General features: G+C 45.3%; 1 protein-coding gene across 2 annotated transcripts; it reads left to right on the forward strand.

The window, feature by feature from the left end:
* The first annotated feature begins 1,680 nt into the window (after positions 1–1,680).
* On the forward strand, positions 1,681–15,820 carry LOC132711720 (uncharacterized). Of its 2 annotated transcripts, XM_060691334.2 has the most exons (3): positions 1,681–1,985; positions 5,649–5,906; positions 11,574–15,820. In XM_060691334.2, the coding sequence occupies exon 3, from the start codon at positions 12,061–12,063 to the stop codon at positions 13,780–13,782; it is 1,722 nt and encodes a 573-aa protein (XP_060547317.2). In that variant the 5' UTR covers positions 1,681–1,985; positions 5,649–5,906; positions 11,574–12,060; the 3' UTR covers positions 13,783–15,820. The 2 variants fall into 2 exon arrangements, with proteins under 2 accessions (XP_060547317.2, XP_060547316.2); XM_060691333.2 differs by lacking the exon at positions 5,649–5,906.
* Positions 15,821–25,769: the final 9,949 nt, after the last annotated feature.

The raw sequence follows: 25,769 nt of genomic DNA on the forward strand, positions 1-25,769 counted from the left end.
ATAGCGATCTGATCCTGGCTCTTTCGCGGTCAGTACTGACCTTTACCCAGGGGTGGGTTCTAAATTTTTTTACTACGGGTTCTGTGGGTGTGGCTTATTTTGTGGGTGTGGCTTGGAGGTCATGTGACTAGGTGGGCGTGGCTAGCTGGTCAGAGTCATTTCTGGAAGGTCCTCACACTTACGACCACTCCTCGCAGTTATGACCCGACTCATTTGTTTGCTTTTAACACTGATCAGCTGTAGGACGGCCCTTTGAAGCCCCGCGGCAAGAGTTTAAACAGTTTTTTCCCTCTAGTCATCAGCTGGGACTCAGGAGGCAGCAATAGATTGGGGGTGGGACCAAATAAAAGGTAAGAATAACGTGGGTGGGAGGGCGGGGGGGAGAACCGGTTCGGTAACGTCATATCGTCACCACTACCGGCTCGGCCGAACCGGACCAAACCGGGAGGAACCCATCACTGCCTTTACCCCCCAATCCCACCCTTTCCGATCCCCAATTCTCTGCTTCTCATTGGCTATCTTCCAAGCCACTTTCCTCATCCCTTCTTCATCAGATCACAGGAATGTCTACCCCCCTCCCATCTCCGAGGAGACAGAATCTTCAAAGGGATTTAGTAGGCAAAAGTTCAAGCTTCTCCTCTCTTCATATATGTCAGTGCTGGGACGCTGACACCCTCACTTAGTCCACCTTTTTTTAAATCCTCAAACTTGTAAATTATCACACTTTTTTTCTTCTTTCAGCAAAAATTCCATACAGGTAGTCCTCGACGTATGATCACAATTAAATCCAAAATTTCTATTGTTAAGTGACAAGTGACAACAAAAGTTTCTGATGATTGTGCGGCTCAGCTGGGCATGGGGAGGGCAGGGATTTTTGCTACTGGTTCTCCAAACCATCCGCCTCCATCGCTACCGGATCAGGTGATCCGGTCCGAACTGGGAGCATTTCACCCCTGAATCCACCTCAAAGTGGCCAGCTTAGAGCAGGGTTTCTCAAATTTGGCCACTTCAAGGTGCGTAGACTTCAACTCCCAGAATTCCCAGCCTACCATGTCTATTGCCCTAAAAGCTTAGAAGTTTCCTTACATACAGTCACTGGATCCATAACACACTGGACATTTGAGCATGTCTAGTTTAGCAATTTTATATCAACAACGTGCACCTACAGGTAGTTCTCAACTTAGAACCACAATTGAGTCCAAAATTGCCATTGTTAAGTGAGACATTTGTTAATAAGTTTTACCCCATATTATGACCTTCCTTGCCTCAGTTGTTAAGTGAATCACAGCAGTTGTTAAGCTAGTGACACGGTTGTAAAGGGAATCTGGCTTTCCCATTGATTTTGCTTGTCAGAAGGTTGCAAGAGAGGATCCCTGGACACAGCAACAGTCATAAATCTGAGTCAGTTGCCAAGCATCTGAATTTTGATCACATGACCGTGGGGAGGCTGCAATGCTAAAAAACGGTCATAAGTCACTTTTTTCACTGCCATTGTAACTTTGAATGGTCATTAAACGAACTGTTGTAAATCGAGGTCTACCTGTATTTATTGTCATGCATACTGCTGGAATGTCCTTTGCACCTGGACCTAGTTTAAACACACTTCCTCAAAACCAGTTTAGGACCAGTTCTGAAGACTTTTTTGGGTTTACAGTTATAACAAAGGCTTACTAAAGAGAACTTGTTCCAAAATGGAATCGTGATTGCAAATACATTTTTTGTTCCGTGTTGCTTTAAATCTGGGCTGTAAAATGAATTCTGCAGAAGGAAGCAGGGTTGGTTGGGAGATCATTTTACACTCAGGTTGGTCAAACTTTCCAAGAAGCTGAACGGGTTAAAAGCAGAAAGTTCAGCAGCTAGAGTAGATCCAGAAATGTAGAGTCCTCTTACTGAATTCCTTTTCCTGTAGCTCCTTTGGATAAAACTTTGAGTTTGGTGTTGCCGTTCTTGAATTTTGCTGGGCGAATCTCAACAGTTCGGAAAGAGTAAGTTAAATTTGAAACTTTCAGAAAAAGATCAGATCAGAAAATAAGAAATCCAGGAAGGGGGAGTGGGGGGGGGGAGGTTAAAGGGAAATTATCCTCGAGTAAATAATTTCTTTTAAAAAAAACTGCACCTATTTAACGCTCTCCTGGTAAAGGAGAGGATACAACAGTTGGTCCTTGCAGAGCTCTCTCTTCCTACAGAAAATTGAGCCTCCATGTTCAAGCATAGCACACAGCTCCGCAATCCAGGTGCGGGGAAAGGCATAAAAGGAGGGCGTGGAGGCGTCACGGGCGGGGGAGAACAAAATGACAAAAAGAGCATCGGGGCTATTGAGTTGCAAGTGGCGTCTCTTCCTTCGATGAATCGTGACTCTCTTGTCATGTTCACCAAAGCCTCGGATTAACAGAATAACAGGAGTTGGAAGGGACCTTGGAGGTCATCTGGTCATTTAGCCGGAGCAGGGGGTTGGACTAGATAGCCTCCAAGGTCCCTTCCAACTCTGTTACTCTTAGTCCAACCCCCTGCTCATACAGGAGAGCCTGTATCATTTCCGATGGATGGCAATCCAGTCTCTCCTTGAAAGCTTCCAGTGATGAAGCTCCCACAACTTCTGAAGGGAAACTGTCCAGATGACCTCCAGGGTCCCTTCCAACTCTGTTACTGTTACTGAGTGGTCAGTGGGGCACTTGAGTTTACTTCTGCATTCCCCTTTTTCTGGTGACTCATAGATTTCCTACCCAGTTGATTCAATTTCATTCAAACACGGCAGTTGTTAAGTGAATGCTACAATCATTAAGCAAACCCATTGTTCACTAGGGATATAAGCATGGGTTTCTGGCAAAAATGTAAATCATGGTCATGTGACTGCAGGATGCTATGAAAGGCCACAACTGCAGGCTGGTTGCCAAGCACCCGAAATGTCATGTGACCCTGGGTGGAGCCCTTCCCCCCCCCAGTCCTCAGAAGTTCAAATCTGGGTCATAAGTTGTTTTTTGAATGGTTGCTAAATGGCTGGTTGTAAGGCAAGGACTATCTGTAAGTCACAGGCTTGGTGTTGTCGTAGTTCTGTGTCTACCATCTGCACAGCTATAGAAGAGCAATATTCTCAATAGCAGTAATTGCAAGAGGGATCTTGGAATCCGAGTGGACAATCACTTCAATGTGAGCCAGCAGTTGTGTGGCAGCTGTCAATAGAGCCAAGGCAGTGGTGGGCTGCAGTAACAGAGGGATAGAATCAAGATCACGTGAAGTATTAGTATCGCTTTATAAAACCTTAGTAAGGCCACATTTGCAATATTGCATCCAGTTTTAGTCACCGTGATATAAAAAAGATTTTGAGACATCGTGCACAGAAAAGAGCAAGAAAGATAGAGGTGAGCGGAGGCTAAAATATCCGATGAGCGGGTGCAGGAACTGGGTATGTGTAATTTAATGCAGAGAACGGCTAAGGGTGACATGATAGCAGTCTTTCTTTTTTCTTTCTTTTTTAACAAAAGTTTTTTATTTTTTATATTCAAACAACCAAACATTATCATACATCATTTTATCCCCACCCAACCCCCACTCCCCAATTCCCCCTCCCGACTTCCCAGAGCAAAAACAGGATATAGCATTTAACAAACATAAGCTAAAATTTGCTAACTATTACAGAATTCAAAACTCTCTCACACTTGTTAACTCCCCTTTTAAAAATTATACTTCAACCTTCCTTTTATAAATTCTCTTATCACATTTCACATTTGTAAAAAAAACAAAAACCATAATCTTATTTTAAATGTTTTAAAATCTCTTAATACATTAGCAGAACATTCTCCAAAATATAAGTTTCAAAAATTTCAAAAAATTATCCATTAAATTTTAAGTTATCCACCTTTAAACTTCAATACTTTAAAACTACCATAAAATTCAAAAGTTATCCAACTTTAATTAAATCTTTTAACATCATGAGACAATCTCCAAAATATGACCAGTCTTTCTTTCTTTCTATATTTTTTCCAGTCCTTCTTCAATAATACTTTCTTCTTCAGCACTGCTCCTCCCCCTGCTTTTATTTTCAAAAATTTTTGGGTTTGAAATTGTAGTTGGTATGTCTTAGGAATTCGTTCTCTTCTTGGGATTGTTTCCTTTAATTTGAAGCCCCCATTTCAACTCTTCCTGCATTTGTAATCCATCAGTTTGTTCCTTATATATTGATTCTGTCTGTAGAGCCAAAACTTGTCAAAATATTTATCAACCTGCAGTAAAGAGTCTTCTTGCTTTTTCTCAGTTATTTGAATGGAAGCCTCTTCCCACACTCAGTTAATTGAATGGAAACCTGTGTTTTCGATATAATAACCTCCATTTTAGCCCCAGCAATGTCTCTTCTATCCTCCAAAGGCGCATTGTCCTGATTAATTTCTTCCTCTTTTCCAGCCAGCAAGTCATTATTATTCCCCAATTTAAAATCTTGAATAGTTCTTTTAATTATCTGTCTTATCTCAGCAGTAAAAGATTTTAAAAACTCTTTTAAGTCCTTCGCAGTCACTACTTGTAAATTTGCTGACTCATATAATCCATCTTTAATTTCGGCCATTTTTCAATTGTCTCTTTATGTTTGTATTAATTCGGCTATCAGGTCATTAACTCCAGTTATTTCCAAGCAAATTAGAGATATAAGTTAGTTAAAATCAATACCACAGTCTTTTCCATTCCACTTCCACTTTAAATCTTTTTCTTGAATAACCCGATAGCTTTAACAATGTTACTGATGTTAACAAGGATTTTCACTTATAAGTTTCATTTTCAAACCCTAAGGCGCCATCTTTTTTTAAACGGAGTTAACGTACAATACTTGCATTTTTAGTCTCCTGGATTAACTCTGCCAGCATCCAAAATCCAAAATCCAAAATCCAAATTCTTTATAATCCTTTTAGTTACTTGCTGGTGTGGTCGCGACGCTTCAGTCTGCTTTAAGCAGACGCGTCCCGGCTCCAGAGCTTTCAAGGGCTTTCAGGGAGCTCTCACCATGGAAACCCCAGGCTTAAAAAAAAAAAGCCTGGGGGTCTAGGGGAGCTCTACCCAGACCCTTTTACTCTTCTCTCCCCCTTTTCCCTGGAGGAGAGTTTTAAAGCCACTAGACAGCTGATTTTCGCTGTTCTAGCGGCTATACGGAGTCATGGGGCTGGAGCTCCTAAAAGGAGCTCCGTCGGCGTTTCGCGGAGCCACCGGAAGTCTCATTATAGCAGTCTTTCAGTAGTTGAGGGGCTGACGCAGAAAAGGGGGTCAACCTATTCCCCAAAGTGCCTGAAAGTAGGACAAAAAGTAACAGAGGGAGAATTATATAGAATTAGGAAGAAATTGTCAGTGACAACAATCAGTGGAACAAATTGCCTCTCAACCTGTGGTTGTTCCATCAGTGGAGGCTTTTAAGAGGAGACTGGAGAGCCATTTGACTGGGATGATATAGGTTCTCCTGCTTGGAGAGTTGGTCCCTTCCAACTCTTACTCTGTAATTCTGTAAGAACTTCATGAACATTTAGGGCTCAGCATGTAGCTCATCTTCAGAAGCTTAAGTAGCTTCACATTTCACTCTTTTACTTGGCTCTGTTGCAAAGATAGGTTGCTAGGAGTTTAAAACAACTTGATAGCATATAATCAGTGACAATATCTTGCCAACGCCTTAGGCAGAGACGGGACAAGTGTGTTTTTCGCCTCCTGTCGGGAGATGGCGGTCACTTCTGCGCCTACAAAGCCGTCAATACAGTAGCTGCATCTGTGGTTGATCCTTAAAGGAGTTAAAACCATCAAGTACTGTATTGCTAGAAAGGAATGAGGAAGAAGAGAAGCACAGAGGAACTTCCTGTACCGGATCCCTCATGGGTGGAAGGTGGCTTGCAGAGCGGCTTTTGTGCTCTTCCAAAAGTTGAAGCATCAGCTGGAAGGTGAGTTGAGGGCAAGTTGGAGGAGAGGCCAGAAGCAAGTTGGGCTATTTGGTTTGGATGCTGCCAACCGATGCACATTTATGATGGTCACAACATCCCACCATCATGATCCCCATTTTTGACCTTCCCAGCTTGTTTCTCATAGGCAAAGTTAGTGAGGATGGCAAGAAATTGCAAGTGACAGTCATGTGAAATTGCCTTTAACAACCCACAGTGGTTTGCTTAACAACTCCAGAGGAACAGATGTAAGTTGGCAGTTATGTGACATCATGTTTCATGATCGGGCTGCTTAGTGACACAGATCCCAGTCCCAAATGTGAGGACTCCTTGAAAGGGGATGTCACCAGAGGAATTGTGGACAGGAGGACAGTATTTTCTTATTTGGAGCTGAGGATTTCCATCGGTATAACTGGCGAAGGTTGTTGAGAGTGTGGTCGCGCGACAGTTCCCGCAATTCCTGGAGGAAACATCCTATCTAGATCTGTTCCAGTCGGGTTTCAGGCCCGGGCACAGCACGGAAACAGCATTGGTCGCGTTGGTTGATGATCTCTGGAGAGCTCGGGACAGGGGTTGCTCCTCTGTTCTGGTCCTGTTAGATCTCTCAGCGGCTTTTGATACCATCGACCATGGTATCATGCTGCACTGGTTGGAAGAGTTGGGGATGGGGGGCACCGTGTTACGGTGGTTCTTCTCCTTTCTCTCCGACGGGTCGCAGTTCATGTTGGCAGGGGGGCAGAGGTCGACCTCGAGGCCTCTTATATGTGGAGTGCCTCAGGGGTCGGTCCTCTCGCCCCTCCTGTTCAACATTTATGTGAAGCCGCTGGGCAAGATCATCCGTGGCTTCGGGGTGAGATACCACCAGTACGCTGATGACACCCAGCTGTACATCTCCACCCCAGGCCACCCCAACGATGCCCTTGAAGTGATGTCCCAGTGCCTGGAGGCTGTGCGGATCTGGATGGGGAGGAACAGGCTCAAGCTCAACCCTTCCAAGACTGAGTGGCTGTGGCTCCCGGCATCCCGATATAGTCAGTTGACCCCATCACTGACTATTGGGGGCGAGTCGTTGGCCCCCACAGAGTGGGCTCGCAATCTGGGAGTCCTCCTGGATACGCAGCTGTCCTTGGAGGAACATCTGACGGCTGTAACCAGGGGGACCTTTTGTCAGGTTCGCCTGATTCGCCAGTTGCGGCCCTTTCTTGATCGGGATTCCCTGTGCACAGTCACTCATGCCCTCGTCACCTCTCTCCTTGACTACTGCAACGCTCTCTATATGGGGCTCCCCTTGAAGAGCACCCAGAGGCTCCAACTGGTCCAGAACGCAGCAGCGCGGGTAGTGACGGGAGCAGCATGGCGCTCCCATGTAACACCGCTCCTGCATGAGCTGCACTGGCTCCCAGTGGTCTTCCGGGTGCGCTTCAAGATGTTGGTTATCACCTTTAAAGCGCTCCATGGCATAGGGCCTAGCTATCTTCGAGACCGCCTGCTGCCACCGATGACCTCCCATCGACCCGTGCGCTCCCACACAGAGGGCCTCCTCAGGGTGCCATCAGCCAAACAGTTCAGGCTGGTGACCCCCAGGGGGAGGGCCTTCTCTGTGGGGGCACCTACCCTCTGGAATCAGTTGCCCCCAGAGATAAGGAGAATCCAAGACCTCAATGCCTTCCGCCGTGCCAATAAAACCTTCTTTTTCCAGCAATCCGGGCTGGCCTATTTTTTTACGTGTTTTTAATTGTTTTGTTTATCGTTTTTAATTAATGGGGCCAAATTCATATATATCTTTTAATTGTATTTTAATATTTGTACTTGATGTTTTTACTTGGCTGTTCACCGCCCTGAGTCCTCAGGGAGAAGGGCAGTATACAAATTCAAAATAAAATAAAATAAAAATAAAAATAAACAACACATGACATATTACATCACATCATCATCAATGGTGTGTTTCCCTTACCTTTGCTAATGGTTCATGCACATGCACCACTTCTGCGCATGCACAGAGCATATTTGATGAGGTCCGGGCGGGTGGGCGAAGCCTCCTGCCACCGCTAATACTGGTTCAGCCGAACCGGGCCGAACCGGTACCAATCCAGCACTGGTCACCATGTATTTTACAAAAGAAAAGCCAGTAGCTAAGAAGAAATCGTAGTAGTTTATGCTAACTGGAAAGAAAAGGATTACAACGGAAGCAAAAGGCATGATTTCTTCTTAGCCCCACTAGCACTACCTTTACATTAGTGTTGTGCTGGTAGAGCAAAGAAAAAATCTCATCTCTTTTGCTTCCATGGCAATCCTTTCCTCCTCAGCCAGGGTAAATCACTAATGCTGGCTGGAGTGAAAGGATTGCCATCGAAACAAAAGAGTTTATCTTTCTTCTTCTTGATTACACCATGTGGCCCAGCTGACTTCCTCAGCTCGTCAGAAATTTAGTAAGTGAATGGTAATGGGGGAGTGCGGTTGGGGAGGAATGCACAGTATATTGCAAAGCAGGCCAACATACTGGGGTCTGGGGATTGTGAGGACTGACTGGGCAAGATGGAAGGGAAATAGATGGGTGGGTATGCTGCAGCATGTCTGCAGTTAAGGAGTCAAGGACTCCCGGGGTGGGAGGCGCTGCAAAAATTCAACTTTGAAGCAGATTCGTATTTAGTAATTGGGAGAGTGTTGAATGTCCTGTCGTACCTAAAGGATTACCTGTACTTCTTTTTTTCACATCTTCTGCAACCCACCAGGGTTTCCACGCCTTCCATCAGTCGAGGTCACAGGGGAGGGGCGGGGGAGTAGCGGTTATTATTAGAGAAGGCCTTAGGCCGAGGGAGACCACTGTTCCTCAGACGGCCAGTTGTGAGTCCCTCCTTGTGAAGTGGGGCCACGGGGTTCAGATGGGTTTGCTGATCACGTACCTGGCTCCCTGCCACGTGGCGGCAGCCCTGCCCGAGCTACTCAACGTTATCGCCGCGGTGGCGGTTGATACCCCCAGACTTATGGTCATGGGGGATTTCAACCTGCCAACCTTCATCCGGTGAGGCGTCTGAGGTGGCTCGGGAGTTCATGGCTTCCATGACGGCCATGGACCTGACCCAACTAATTCACGGCCCTACGCACACTGGGGGAAACACACTGGACTTGGTTTTTGTCTCTGGACAGTGGTTGAGTGATCTTGAGATAGGGGATATAGTCATCGAGCCCTTGTCATGGTCAGATCACTCTCTCCTTCGCCTTGACCTTCGAACCGCGGCACCCCGCTGCAGGGAGGCGGAACTGATAAGATGGTACCGCTCCAGGCGCCTGATGGAACCAGATAAGTTACAGATGGAGCTTGGGCCAATCCCGGAGGTTCTGGCTCACGCCTCGACTGGAGACCTAGTGGCCGCCTGGGATAGGGCGGCTGCTGGAGCCCTGGACCGAGTCGTGCCTTTGCGGCCTCTGACCCGGCGCCGATCTCGCCTGGCTCCTTGGTTTACCGAGGAGCTGAGGGACATGAAGCGCCGGAAAAGATGCCTAGAGAGCTGTTGGAGGGCTAGTCTTTCTGAATCCGACCGAACACTGGTAAGATCTCATATTAGGAGTTACCTAGTGGCGATAAAAGCAGCAAAATGCACTCATTTTGCTGCTCTTATTGCGTCATCAGATAATCGCCCGGCCACTCTGTTTAGGGTGACCCGCTCCCTGCTCCACCAGGAAGCGCGGGAGGACCCCTTGGAGGGAAGAGCCGAGGATTTTGTTCAGTATCTGCATGAGAAAATCACTCAGATTCGGGCAGGTCTGGACTCCGACTGGATAGATCCAGCGAGGGTGACGGAGGCAGGTCTTGAGACTGTTATCTGGGATGAGTTTGATCCTGTGACCCCAGATGACAGGATTCTGGGTAGATTGAACACGACCACATGTTTGTTGGACCCGTGCCCCTCCTGGTTAGTGCTGGATTCCCGGGAGGTGACGCGAGGCTGGCTCCAGGGGATTATAAATGCTTCATTGGGTGAGGGTGTCTTCCCCGCCGCCCTGAAAGAGGCGGTGGTAAGGCCCCTCCTCAAGAAGCTTTCCCTGGACCCGGCAGCATTGGCTAATTATCGTCCAGTCTCCAACCTTTGCTTCGTTACGAAGGTTGTTGAGAGTGTGGTTGCGCGACAGCTTCCCCAGTACCTGGATGAAGCATCGTATCTGGATCCGTTCCAGTCGGGCTTCAGGCCTGGGTACAGCACGGAAACGGCATTGGTTGCGTTGGTGGATGATCTCTGGAGGGCTCGGGACAGGGGTTGTTCCTCTGTCCTGGTCCTGTTAGATCTCTCAGCGGCTTTTGATACCATCGACCATGGTATCATGCTGCACCGGCTGGAAGGGTTGCGGGTGGGAAGCACCGTTTTATGGTGGTTCTCCTCCTTTCTCTCTGACCGGTCGCAGTCTGTGTTGACAGGGGGGCAGAGAGCGACCCCGAGGCCCCTTATATGTGGGGTGCCGCAGGGATCGGTTCTCTCGCCCCTTTTGTTCAACATTTATGTAAAGCCGCTGGGCGAGATCATCCCTGGTTTCGGAGTGAAGTACCATCAGTACGCTGACGACACCCAGCTGTACATCTCCACCCCGGACCACCCCAACAATGCCCTTGAAGTGATGTCCCAGTGCCTGGAGGCCGTATGGATCTGGATGGGGAGAAACGGGCTCAGGCTCAACCCATCCAAGACCGAGTGGCTGTGGTTTCCGACGTCCCGATATAGTCAGCTGGCGCCATCGCTGTCGATTGGGGGCGAATCATTGGCCCCCACGGAAAGGGCTCATAACTTGGGCGTCCTCCTGGATTCACGGCTGTCTTTAGAAGAGCACTTGACGGCCGTGACCGGGAGGATTTTTCATCAGGTTCGCTTGATTCGCCAGTTGCGTCCCTTTCTAGATCGGGACTCACTATGCACAGTCACTCATGCCCTCGTCACCTCTCGTCTGGACTATTGTAACGCTCTCTACATGGGGCTCCCCTTGAGGTGCACTCGGAGGCTCCGACTGGCGCAGAGTGCGGCCGCGCGGGTGGTTATGGGAGCGGCGTGGAGCTCCCATGTAACACCTCTCCTGCGCGAGCTGCACTGGCTCCCGGTGGTCTTCCGGGTGCGCTTCAAGGTTCTTGTTACCACCTTTAAAGCGCTCCATGGCTTAGGACCTGGTTATTTACGGGACCACCTACTACCATCAATAGCCTCCCACCAACCAGTATGCTCCCACAGAGAGGGGCTCCTCCAGGTGCCGTCGGCCAAACAATGTCGGCTGTCAGCCCCTAGGGGGAGAGCCTTCTCTGTGGGGGCACCGACGATCTGGAACGAGCTCCCCCCAGAGATACGGAGGATCCCGGATCTGCGCACCTTCCGCCACGAGCTGAAGACTCTTTTATTTCATCAAGCTGGCCTCGCCTAAATCTTCTTCCTTTTAAGTGCAAATTTTAAATTTTAATGTGTTTTAAAATATGGGTATTTTAAATTATGGGTATTAATTCAGCCAAATTTATTTAATTCATTTTATTCGATTTTAAATTTTTATATGTATGTGTTTTATTTCGTGGCTGTTCCCCGCCCTGAGTCCTTCGGGAGTAGGGCGGTATAGAAATTCAATAAAATAAATAAAATAAATAAATAAATAAACCCTTTCATAAACTATAAAACTTACACTTTCTTTTGAATCTTACAGACAAAGAGGATGCCAACATAAGCACACTGGACAACTGAGAATAACAAGCAACACTGAAAAGCAAAGCAAATTGAAGCAGAAATAAAAAATATTTTCTATTTCCTTCAGAAAACCACAGAATTCGTCTACTTCATCAGCAGATAAGAGACAGAAAAGAGAAAATCATGAAGAGATTTGCAGCTGGAAAAAGTAGATTATATAGAATTTAAGAAAACTTTAGTCAGAATAACTCCCTTGCGATTCATAGAAGGATCCTCATAGTAGAGATAACCTACAACTGCTCCCAATGTGGTAAATGCTTTTGCAAGCATGGCAACTTTGTGATACATCAGAGGACTCACACCAGGGAGAAACCATATGAGTGTCCAGATTGTGGGAAAAGTTTCACAGCAAATTCCCACCTGGTGATACACCAGAGGACTCACACAGAAGAGAAACCCTTTGAATGTCCTAAAAAAAATTTTCAATGTCCTGAAAAATCTTTTCAATGTCCAGCCTGGAAAAGTTTTGTGGGAAAAGTTTCAGTCTCAATTCCAGCCTGGAGAACCACCAGAGGACTCACACAGGAGAGAAACCCTTTGAATGTCCTGAGTGTGGGAAAAGTTTCAGAGCAAATTCCAGTCTGCTGAGCCACCAGAGGACTCACTCAGGAGAGAAACCCTTTGAATGTCCTGAGTGTGGGAAAAGTTTCAGTCAAAATTCCAGCCTGCTTAGCCACCAGAGGATTCACACAGGAGAGAAACCCTTCGAATGTCCTGATTGTGGGAAAAACTTCGCTGTCAATTCCAACCTGTTGATACACCAGAGGACTCACACAGGAGAGAAACCATATGAATGTCCAGATTGTGGGAAATGTTTCAGTGAGAATTCCAGCCTGGTGAGCCACCAGAGGATTCACACAGGAGAAAAACTTTTTGAATGTCCTGAGTGTGGGAAAAGTTTCAGACAGAATTCCCACCTGGTGAAACACCAGAGGACTCACACAGGAGAGAAACCCTTTGAATGTCCTGAGTGTGGGAAAAGTTTCAGTCAGAATTCCTACCTGGTGAAACACCAGAGGACTCACACAGGAGAAAAACCCTTTGAATGTCCTGATTATGGGAAAAGTTTCAGACAGAATTCCCACCTCATTATACACCAGAGGACTCACACCAGGGAGAAACCCTTTGAATGTCCTGAGTGTGGGAAAAGTTTCAGTCAGAATTCCTACCTGGTGAAACACCAGAGGATTCACACAGGAGAGAAACCCTTTGAATGTCCTGAGTGTGGGAAAAGTTTCAGTCATAAATCCAGTTTGGTGAGACACCAGAGGACTCACACAGGGGAGAAACCCTTTGAATGTCCTGATTGTGGGAAAGGTTTCAGTGACAATTCCAGCCTGGTGAACCACCAGAGGACTCACACAGGGGAGAAACCCTTTGAATGTCCTGATTGTGGGAAAGGTTTCAGTGACAATTCCAGCCTGGTGAAACACCAGAGGACTCACACAGGGGAGAAACCCTTTGAATGTCCTGATTGTGGGAAAGGTTTCAGTGACAATTCCAGCCTGGTGAAACACCAGAGGACTCACACAGGGGAGAAACCCTTTGAATGTCCTGATTGTGGGAAAAGTTTCAGTGAGAATTCCAGCCTGGTGAAACACCAGAGGACTCACACAGGGGAGAAACCCTTTGAATGTCCTGATTGTGGGAAAAGTTTCAGTCAGAATTCCAGCCTGGTGAAACACCAGAGTACTCACACAGGAGACAAACCACACAAGTGTGCAGATTGTGGGAAAAGTTTCAGTTACCGTTCTGACCTGGTGATCCACCAGAGGACTCACACAGGAGAGAAACCCTTTGAATGTCCTGATTGTGGGAAAAACTTCAGTCTCAGTTCCTCTCTGGTGAAACACCAAAAGACTCACACAGGAGACAAACCACACAAGTGTGCAGATTGTGGGAAAAGTTTCAGTTACCGTTCTGACCTGGTGATCCACCAGAGGACTCACACAGGAGAGAAACCCTTTGAATGTCCTGAGTGTGGGAGAGGTTTCAGTCTCAATTCCAGTCTGGTGAAACATCAAAAGACTCACACAGGAGACAAACCACGCAAGTGTCCAGATTGTGGGAAATGTTTCAGTTACTGTTCTTCCCTGGTGAACCACCAGAAGACTCACACAGGAGAGAAACCATATGAGTGTCCAGACCAGCAGAGTCAAACAATTTGATTGAGGGCCGCATCAGGATTGTGGTTGATCTTGTGGGTGGGCATGGTGGGGTGATGTCACATGGCCAGCTCGACATCTCTTGTGTCGTGGGGCGCCTGTGGTGGCTCAGGCAGGTCTGGGGGGATCCATTGTCTCCAGCAGAGGAAGGTGAGACAATGTTAAGCGCCAAAACCCTTGTTCTCCTCATAGCGCCCAGCCTGGCCCTCAAGCTCCCGTTGCACTGGGACCCCACAGCCCAGCCCTGCTTCCCCCAGTGGGTCCCCGGCTGTGTTTACCTCCTCCTCAAGGCTGCTGCTATGCTCGCTGTCCTTGGGCACGTTGCTCATGGTGTATGCAGGAGGGCAAAGTGTGTGTGTCAGAGGGAGGGCCACTCCTCCATGCGAGGAGCCCCAACTTTGTAACTAAAGCATCCTCAGCAATAGGATGGGAGACTACCAGGAGAGTCAGGAGGAGGGGACAAGGGGATAGCGAAAGGGCAGAAGGGCAGCTGGTGGCCAAATACTAAGGTAGGACTTTCCTCAGAATCTGATTCCCTCTTATTATAATCAATCCTTCCTTCCTTCCTTCCTTCCTTCCTTCCTTCCTTCCTTCCTTCCTTCCTTCCTTCCTTCCTTCCTTCCTTCCTTCCTTCCTTCCTTCCTTCCTTCCTTCCTTCCTTCCTTCCTTTTGTGGCCAAAGACTGAAAACAAACCAGGCTCAGTTTATCCGGTGCTTGCATCTAGTGGGAGAGTCCACAGACAACAGCAAAACTTGTCAAAATGTTGGTTGTGATAGTTGATCAGAACTCCTCTGTTTTTTATGTACTGTAAGGTCCCAAAATGTACTTGAGTCACCAGAATGCCAAAAAGAGAGACTCAAGACGAGGCTTGCAAAAAGAGGCAGATTTTATTTATGGCCAAAAACAAAATACTGGGTGGGACTATATCCAGAACATACAGATACAATGCATGTGAGGAGATAGCCACACCTTGGGGAAGGTAAGGCGTCCTTTTTATACCCCCAGAGACATCAGTTTAGTACCCAATTCTGGCCTCCTAGTTCAGGTTTGTGTATTCCTTGTTGCCCTGCAAAGGAATAGAAGTTTCCCAATTAGCGTTATCTCTTCCTTGAGCATTCCTTTGTTCTCTCAATTGGCCATTTGGCTCCTGGTTCTGCATCATCCAAGGAATAAATTGATCTGTATAATCAAAGGTGTAAGTTAGAGCTGAAGTGTAAAATTATCCCTCGGATGATGTCTGCAGTTCCAACTGAGATAAGTACCATGCTCTTAGATGGCATAAGAAAAACAGGAAGAAGATTGATATGGGTTCATGTCAAATGGCAGGAACATATGTTTGACAAATACCAGATACCTTACAGAGGCCTAATAACAGCATATGTTTGTTACAGGAGATACAAATATAAAGGCATATAATATATGTGATACAAATACAAAGGCATATTTGTGTTACAGATATAAAGGTACAATATATGTGTGTTATACAAATACAAAAGGCCATATGTGTATTACAGGAACCTAATGGTTACAGAATAACAAGTTTCTACTAATTCTCGTATACCAGTATATCCAGTGGTGGGATTCAAGTAATTTAACAACCGGTTCTCTGCCCTAATGATTTCTTCCAACAACCAGTTTGCCAAACTGCTCAGAAAGTTAACAACCTGTTCTCCTGAAGTGGTGCAAACTGGCTGAATCCCACCACTGAGTATATCATATTCTAGTATTATTTATTATATCCTCATTACTGTTTCCCTTCAGTACAACAGCCTTAGCCTTTAGGAACAGAGATAAATTAGTTGCTTTTCTATTAATACATAATCCTTAAAAGGGCTGTCCTGTAGGGAGCCTCCCATGGTCTAATTCAGACTGGAAACATAACAAAGGAAAATATTCTCCCCACTCGGCTTTTTCCTGTTTTCCCCACTGGAAATGGCTGTTTGCAACACACAAGGAGGGGATACTTTCCTGCGAGCTCACAATTCAAGAATACCAATGTTAACTTGGATTGCTAATAAAGTTGCCACTCCCTCCTCCCTCCCTCCCTTCCCGCTTTCCTTTCCTTTCTTTTTTTAAGCTGCCAAGAGGCTCCCAACAAAGGCTTCCCATATTGACCCCTCTCCCATCATTGCTTCAGCATGGTTTTTAGCTTTTGTTATCTTTCAGCCTACAATGAGCTTGTAGGCTGCAAGTGAGTGAGTGCAAGTGAGTGAGACACCTCCACCTCCACCCCCCTCCACACACATAAACACACACTCACCAGTGGTGGGTTCCTCTCGGTTCGGCCCGGTTCTCCCGAGCTGGTAGCGGTGACGATATGACGTCACAGAAATGGTTCTGCCCCCCCCCCGCGTCCCCCACTCCCAAAGCGCTCCGGAATAGGTATCAATAGATAAATGAATATATTTCCAGGGAGCCAAAGAGGGAACATGGGTAACATCCATTTGCCATAGTTGATTAGAGGTGAAACCAGGAGATTAACTCCCATGTCCCCCGAGGGGAATGCCCCAGAACATTGGGGACAGGATGAAACAATTTGCTTGGCTTGATCGAGTGGAATATGGCAAGCTTGTGCCAGCCCCCTGGCATTTTGATGGAAAAAAGAATGACTAGAAAAAGGATCTGTGAACAAAGTAGGTAAAACATGAACAGCAGCATCAGCGTGACTATTGCCTTCAGAAAGAGGGCCAGGAAGGGGAGAGTGACTGCGTATGTGAGAGACAAAGTACAAATGTTTCCGGTCTTGTAGCAGTTGCTGCAAAGTGAGAAAAAGGGCCATAAGATTGGGGTCAATCCTGGGCGTGATATAAGCACCTGGAAGATTAAAAATAAGTTGACACACATACTGCGAGTCAGAGATCAAATTAAAAGGCTGTTGGGAAAAAGTGTGGAAAGCCAAGATAACAGCAGACAATTCTGAGTGTTGTGGCGAGGATTGCACTGCAGTGTAGGACACTTTCCAGGTATCATCATGAGGATCCTTATAAGCAATCGCTCCTCTCATTCGCCCTCCATCGGAAAAAACAGTAAGAACTTGCGACAATGGAAAGGGAGAAAGCCGTGGGCGAACAGGAAAGGAGGAAGTCATTAAACATTAGGCAAATGATATGCAATACAACCCACATAGTTAAAGCACACTGAAGAGATAAGATATTCTGAAAATAAAAGTGAAAATCAGTTTTCGAGATAGGAAGAACAACATTCATGAAATCGGTCCCATTTCTACGACAAGCTTGAGTGCGCCCCAAGGTTATAATTTCAGCAATGGCTTGGATAAATGGTAAAACGTTTTGGGATGGTGTATGGGGTAAATAAAGCCATTCAATACAATATATTTTTTGTGCCAATACTCCCGTAGGCAGCTTACTAGTAGGGAATATCAAAAGAGCTAACTGACAATCTTTATGAGGAATACGATCCACAAACTGAGTACTCAAGATGTCATTAAGTTGCTCGACTGTAGCAAGTGCTGCAGGTGGAATTATAATGAGGTCTCCAGGCTGTTTTCCTTTGGTCAATAAGTCTATGGACTAAGTAAATGTGTAGGCAGGGAAAAATATGGGTAGACCCAATTGAGGGTGCCCAGCAATTGTTGCAAATTAACCAAGGAAATAACTTTGGGTAAGCTCAAGCGAGGAAAAGCCGGAGCAGAATAAGATTGCAACATTTTATGTCCTAAATAAAAATAAGGAGAGTGCAGCTGTATTTTTTCCAGGGCAATTTGCAATCCATAGACACATAAATCATTTTGTATTTTGGAAAGCCAGTTAGATTGTATTTTTGGGTCTCCAATTAATATGTCATCCATAAAATGATATATCAAAACCAATGGATGATGTTTGCAAAAAGGGGCTAATGCCGCAGCAACATGAAGTTGACATAATGTGGGACTATTCAACATGGCCCCCACGGAGAGGGCACGCAATCTGAGAGTCCTGGATACGCAGCTGTCCTTGGAGGAACATCTGACGGCTGTAGCCAGGGGGACCTTCTGTCAGGTTCGCCTGATTCGCCAGTTGCGGCCCTTTCTTGATCAGGATTCCCTGTGCACAGTCACTCATGCCCTTGTCACCTCTCGCCTGGACTACTGCAACACTCTCTACATGGGGCTCCCCTTGAAGAGCACCCGGAGGCTCCAACTGGTCCAGAATGCGGCCGCGCGGGTAGTCACGGGAGCCGCATGGCGCTCCCATACAACACCTCTCCTGTGTGAGCTGCACTGGCTCCCAGTGGTCTTCCGGGTGCGCTTCAAGCTGTTGGTTATCACCTTTAAAGCGCTCCATGGCATAGGACCTAGTTATCTTCGAGACCGCCTGCTGCTACCGATGGCCTCCCATCGACCTGTGCGCTCCCACAGAGAGGGCCTCCTCGGTGTGCCATCAGCCAAACAATGTAGGCTGGTGACCCCCAGGGGGAGGGCCTTCTCTGTGGGGGCACCTACCCTCTGGAATCAGCTGCCCCCAGAGATAAGGAGAATCCAAGACCTCGGTGCCTTCCGCCGTGCCCTTAAAACCTTTTTCCAGCAAGCCGGGCTGACCTAACAATTTTAAAAATGTTTTTAATTGTTTGTTATTGTTTTTAATCATGGGGCCAAATTTATATATATCTTTTTAATTGTATTTTAATGTTTGTAATTTATGCTTTTACTTGGCTGTTCACCGCCCTGAGTCCTCAGGGAGAAGGGCGATATACAAATTTAACAATAAATAAATAAATAAATTCCCTGTGGTAAAACTATCCAGTGATAACGTTTATTAGGTTCTGAATGATTCACCGCAGGCACGGTAAATGCAAACTTTTTCTGATTAGGGGGGCATAGAGGAATGGAAAAGAAACAATCCTTTAAATCAATTACCATCACTTCATGGTCTTGGGGAATCAAATTAGGATTGGGCATTCCGCACTGCAAGGGGCCCATAGGTTGAATACAGGCATTAACTGCACGGAGATCATGCAAAGAACGCCACTTGCCACTTTTCTTTTTTATCACAAACACAGGGGCTAGTGAACGGCACAACATGACCAGCAAACAGCTGATCTTTTACCAACTGGTGGAGAGCCGTCAATTTGTCGTGTGACATGGGCCATTGATCAATCCACACCGGCTCTTTAACCAGCCAAGTCAACGGGAGGGCAGTAGTCTCAATCCTCCAAAGTGAGGGTGGCCCCCAATTTACTGAGCAGGTCGCGCTCCCAAAGGCTGACATGAATATGTAATATAAAGGGGCGGACCTGAATGATCAAATCTGAATTAGGCAAGTGAGTTGAAAGAAACCGTGCACTTTGACAACCCCACACACCCCAGACACTTGGGCAGGGCTCAGGTGGCAGGCCACTGCTTGGCAGAGATCACAAACATCCACTCCAGTGTCCTTACCCTGCAACACAATGATCTGGCGGGGCTGTTGGGATGTTATCGGGGTAGTGATGGCAGCTATGATGCAAGTGGCCAGGTTAGTGGAACTGAAGCCAACCTTCCCCTCTCTCCTTTTGCTCTCCCCCTGCTGGGACAAAATAAGGCAAAAGCAGGAGTTGAGCAGGGCTAGAATAAATGGGCAAAATTTGGTGGATTGACTTTCTGCCTCTGGCCCATTAACAAAGGGTGGGGGGCAGGAAGGTGGGAGCTGCTTTGTCTGTAAAATATGCTTCTCCATTTCTCATCCAGGGAAATATAATATTCTGCCTTTTTAATATTTCCCAAAATATTTCATTCTTCTAGGAAATGGGTGGGTGCTAACCTCCTACAACTGTTTAAATTTGTGGACCGGCCAAATACTCTGTTCAAAGAAAATACGTTGTATGTTTGTATGTGTGTTTCTAATTATTGCTATTTATTGCTATTTGTTCTCTTTTATTCTTTAAAGTTTAACAATTCATTCTTTATCTTAATATCTTTATATTTGTTTGGGGTTGGCTTTCTTCCCTTTCATCTTTTTTATTGTACAGCAATCTTTCTCCTCAAACCTACCACCTCCTCTATTGCTGTATCCTTTTATGTATCCTTTTATGCATATGGACTACTCAGAGGGCTGAAAAAGTTATTTTTGACTGGTCCTCGCACTTTTGACCAGTCCTCGAACTTACGACTGTCCTCACAATTTATGTTTTTGCCCTATCTTGTCACCATGGTGAAGAGAAGCAGTTGTGAAATGAGTGACACGGTTGTTAAGAATGGTACAATGGGCATAAATGATGACCAGTCATAACTGCGAAGACCGGTCAAAAGTGCGAGGACCTGTCAGAAATCACATTTTTCAGCCCTCTGGGTAGTCCTTTTGTGCACAGGGACTACTCAGAGGGCTGAAAAAGTTATTTTTGACTGGTCCTCGCACTTTTGACCAGTCCTCGAATTTACGACTGTCCTCACATTTTACGTTTTTTGCCCTATATTATACCATGTTGAAGAAAAGCAGTTGTGAAATGAGTGACATGGTTGTTAAGAATGCTGCACAGGCATAAATGTGAGGATGGTCATAAGTGTGAGGACCAGTCAAAAGTGCGAGGACCTGTCAGAAATGACTTTTTTCAGCCCTCTGAGTAGTCCCTATACACATAGCCATGGCCACCTGGTCACATGACCAGCTAGCCATGCCCACCCAGTCACATGACCTCCAAGCCACACCCACAAAATAAGCCACGCCCACAAAACCGGTAGTAAAAAAAATTTAGAACCCACTCCTGATTGGGGGTCACCACAACATGAGGAACTGTATTAAAGGGTCGCGGCATTAGGAAGGTTGAGAACCACTGCCCTAGGCCCTCAGCTTCAAGCAAACAGGGCAAGTTGTCCGGGGAGGTGCCTACTAATACATATAATCACCTGTAGAACTTTTCCCAGGCTGTTGCCAGGGCAATTAGGTCTCTAATTCTCACCACAGTGAGTGATGGCTTTTCACGTCTAATACAGGATTGGGATAAATAAATACCCTGCCAACATCAGGTTATCAGCTAGTTGACTATGAAGGCTACTCCATTTCTTCTGAGGGATTCTTGCCTGCTGTAGTATACCTGATGGTCATCTGAATTAAATTCACCCATTCCTGTCCATTATAGTTCGCTGATTCCTAAGATGTCGATGTTCAGTCTTGTCATCTCTTGTTTGACCACGTCCAGCTTGCCTTGATTCATGGATTTTACATTCCAGGTTCCTATGGAGAATACATCTTTACAGCATCAGACTTTCCTTTCACCACCAGATACATCCACAGCTGAACATCCTTTCGGCTTTGGCCCAGTTGCTTTACTCTTTCTGGTGCTTCTAGTACTCGCCCTCTGCTCTTCCCCAGTAGCATATTGGACAACTTCCGACCTAAGGGGCTCATCTTCCAGCGTCATATCTTTTTGCCTTTTGGTCCTCTCCATGGGGTTTTCATGGCAGAGATACTGGAGTGGGTTGCCATTTCCTTCTCCAGTGGATCACGTTTTATCAGAGCTCTCGGCTATGACCTGTCCGTCTTGGGTTAACAGCGTGTTGTCTGGGCACAATTTTAAGTAAAGATACAACAATAACCACAATCATACTAGTAATCTTAAACATATCAATATTAATCACAGAATAATAATACAATTAGTTTATCCATCTTGCAAAATTTTCAATACAAATTTTTATTATCTTTTAAAAATCTGTTCAGTTTCTAACCTGTTTCTGTCAGTTAACCATTGGTAAAATAAATCCCATGTTAAAAAATATTCTGTTTCTTCCTTTTCTTTTATCTTAAATGTCAGGCTATCTATCTTAGCACATTCTAATATTCTTTTTATTACACTTTCATTTGTTGGGACCTCATCATTTTTCCATTATTGTGCAAACACTATACTTGCTGCTTTTACTACATGCAAAATTAAGTACGTATTCCCTTTATTATACTGTTCTGGTAATATACCCAGCAGGAATATTTCTGGTTTCAAATCTATATGTTGCTTTATCATTTTTTTTCTAACCAAGTATGTATTTTAATCCAATATGTTTTTGTCTTTGGACATGTCCACCACATATGATAATATGAACCTGGTATCTGATTACACTTCCAACATTTAGCTGATAAATTTTCAAACATCTTTGCTAACCTCTCTGGTTGTAAATGCCACCTATAAAATATTTTGTATGAGTTTTCCTTATAGGCCGTTGACATTCTAGTAAGTTAGAACCCACCCTTCTCCTCAAAGAATGAAATATTCTATGAAATATTAAAAAGGCAGAATATTATATTTTCCCTAAAGGAGAAACATGTTTCTAAAGACATAAACTCAGAGCCTCAGCCCCCTGCCCTCCCAGCAGTTATTTTGGTGCCAAGCCAACCTCTCTACAAGACCAAAGACTGGGCCAGCTTATCTACAAAACAAAAGACCTTCACCTCCAGGGTGATAGTAGTAGCCATCACACAAGATCCAAACCAGGCCATTAAGCCGTAATAGGAATTTCCCAACACCCTTTCAGAACACAATCCTCTTCATTACATCATCACCCAGCAAGATTCAACCAAGCCTGGGACACAGACAGCCCACCACCCTCAGGGAGTCTGACAACCAATAGGATACATTTCTTTCACTGGAAAAGGAAGCAAGTTCAAAACCCAAGAGAGGGTATAAATCTCTCTCTCTCTCTCACCCAGGTGCTCAATTGCCCAGGACCTCAAACCATGTGGTCCTGTCCACCATTAAACCATCTTTCCAAACAGCATCCATGTTTTCAGTGTTTTTCTCCCACTTGGAACTGAACCCAGATGGACATTTCTTCCAACAACATTGTTAGTTTACAATTTCTATCCCACAATATCTGCCGTTTAATTAATTCTATTGAATAACCGAAGTTTTAGCCCATCTTATCATTGTTTCTTTCACTTGCTCTTCATCCATTTTAATATTCAGTAAGTAGCTATACATTTTTAAAATTGATTTTTCGCCTGTTCCTAGTAATAGCTGGTTTAGTTCTGCTGGCTCTTTATAGAAACCATACATTTCTTGCATCTTTCTCATATCTTGATTGTATTTGCACATGTGGCCATCATGCTAAATCAATCCCTTGATTAGTCAGTTCTTGTTTAGATTTAAGTTCCCCTTTATAATTAAAATGTCCTTATACCTTACAATTTTTTCCATGTTAATCACATTCGGATGTATCAGTGCCTCCATCGTGGAGAGCCAGACTGGTATTTTCATATAAGATCTTTCCTTAATTTCCCCTCATATTAACAGTAATGCATTTCTAACAAGGTGGTATTTTTTGTATATTGATTATGGAATTCCCACATGTGGAGTTTCAGCCTTCTATCTTGGTGAACTCCAGATCAGTGGTGAAATCCAATTTTTTTTACTACCAGTTCTGCGGGTGTGGCTTGGTGGGCGTGGCTTGGTGGGCGTGGCAGGGAAACGATACTGCAAAATCTCCATTCCCACCCCACTCCAGGGGAAGGATACTGCAAAATGCTTGCTGTTTTGAACTCTTGCTGTTCAATCTTGCAAGATCCGGCCATGGATGGTGTGCATGTGTTTTTAATGTTTTTAAAATGCTTTTATAATGTTTTTTTTTAAAATTTATGTCACTGTTTGTATTATTTCTGTTGTAAGCTGCCCAGAGTCCCTTGGGAGTTGGGCGGCATAGAAATATGATTAATTAAATTAAATTAAATTAAAATCTCCATTCCCTCCCCACTCTGGGGGAAAGATATTGCAAAATCTCCATTCCCACCCCACTCTGGGGCCAGCCGGAAGTGGTATTTGCCGGTTCTCCGAAATACTCAAAATTTCCGCTACGGTTTCTCCAGAAACTGTCAGAACCTGCTGAATTTCCCAGCCAATGTACAATTAGTTCTCAAGATATAACTGTCATGGGGCCTACCAATTACACCTTGCAAAGGCCGTTAAGCGAGACTGCTTTGCTTAATTTCCCCCCACTGTCTCTGATGCAGCCGTTAAATGAAGGTGCAAGTTGTTAAGCGGAACCCTGGCTACCTCAGGGTTGGGGGAAGGTCTTAGAGGCCTAGCGCAGGCCCAGGCTTTCCTTCCAAAGGCCTCCCATTACCCATCTCTTTGGCCTCTCCTTCCTAAAACAGGGTCCCTGTAGTCCTTAGGTCTAAGTCCGACCCACCACGCATCATAGCCTCCTCCTCTGGGTCGTTTAAAAATCTCTGAACCTTATGTTGGGGAAGGAGGGTAGGACTGCATGACTGTGTCATGGAAGCAGCCATTATTTGCAGTTGCCTGTTATTCATCCCTGGGCCATGTGGTGGAATTGTGGAAGTGGCTGCCATTTTGGCAGGACTGCCTCAGGGACAAATTGGCGGATGCTTCTGAGACATTGTTATGTGGGAGAGGGAGAAACTGCACCCTAACCCTGCAGACCGCATTAATGAATTGTGGGTGCACTGAAAATGGCGGCTGCCTCCCTCTGTGATGGGTGAAGGGCTTATGGGTAGTAGTCCCAAGGAAAAAAGCAATGTAAAATTTCCCATGGAAAGGCGGTTCTACATTGCAGGTCAGCCTGATGGAGAAGAGCTGTAGGAATATTGAGTTGAGGAGAAAAGGGATCGTGGCTTTGATCACAAGATCTCCAGGCTTATTAGCAACTCCTGCTGTGAACTCCTTTTCTTGGAGGTGCCTTTGATGGCTGCTGGGCAATAGCAGCACCATATTGCTGACGTATTTGTTGCATCCCCCTTGGTGGTGGCAATGTAAGAAAAAAATGTACAGTGGAAAATGTTTCATCTTTAAAAAAAATGCATTGTGTAAGAAGAATAATTTTGACAAGGAAAAAATGGGTAGTGTCGGTATTGTTATTAGGGTAAGGCGAGATGCTTACTCGCCTCAAATTGCTAGATGGGCAGCAAATAAGTTTATTAATAAATAAATTTAATAATAAAAAGGTAACTGTTGCTGACTTGTAAGGTCTCCACACATATAGTAGGTTTTTAAAGCACTCCAGTTGTCAACCTACTTGTACTCTGTCTCTTGTACATTCCGCATCGCTAAATACCATTCTGTCTTCCTCAGCTTCCCTTCCCTCTTCAGTGTAAATATAAATTTTCAATCGTACATCAGTCCGGCCACTCTGTGGCTGTGATGATGTGAAAGTAGTGCCTAAATTTAGGATAACTTAGAATAGGCAGTACATGGAGGTAGTGCTTAGTTAATGACCCCTGGTGGCACTGAATGAAAGAAATTTATGACCAGTCCTCAAAGTTCCAACCAACCATCCCAGAATCCCCTGAACACCTGATTGCAATCCAACATATGGCAATCCGTTCATCCTCTTATGATTTATGGTGATTACTTATTTAGTACCCTAATATGAGCCAGCAGTGTGCGGCAGCAGCCAAAAAAGCTAATACAGTCTTGGTGGTATATACAGAGGCATAGAATCACAATCAGATGAAGAATTAGTACCGCTTTATAAAGCCTAATTAAGGCCAAACCTGCAATACAGCATCCAGTTTTGGTCACCACGTTACAAAAAAGATGTTGAGACTTTGGAAAAAGTGCAAAGAAGAGCAACTAAGATGATTAAAGGCCTGTGGAGACTAAAACGTATGAGTGAAGAATGGTTGCAGGATTTGGGTTTGGCTAGTCTAGAGAAAAGAAGGACTGGGGGTGGGATATCTGCCCTCTGCTCTGCCCTCACTGCATATTGCATATCTACCTGCCTAGCCATGTGCTGGTGGTACCACAGCAGACGCTGGTGGACACTCCTACAGCCGACAGCAATCACTCCGGCTCTGCCATGCTTGCAGAACAATAGCCACTTATCTACTTGCCAGCCTGTTTGCCAATTGCCCTCGGACGGACTTGTGACTGTAGGCTGTGGTGTGGTTCTTAACTGAATTCGGCTTTTCCATTCACTTTACCTGTCAGAAGGTTGCAAAATGGGGATCACATGACCCCTGGACACAGCAACAGTCATAAATACGAGTCAGTTGCCAAGGGTCTGAATTTTAATCACATGACCATGGAGATGCTGCAAAGGTCCTAACGGTGAAAAACGGTGATAAGTCAC

The sequence above is a fragment of the Pantherophis guttatus genome, chromosome 2 (assembly GCF_059756535.1).
Source record: "Pantherophis guttatus breed Tessera chromosome 2, ASM5975653v1, whole genome shotgun sequence".
NCBI lineage: Eukaryota > Metazoa > Chordata > Lepidosauria > Squamata > Colubridae > Pantherophis > Pantherophis guttatus.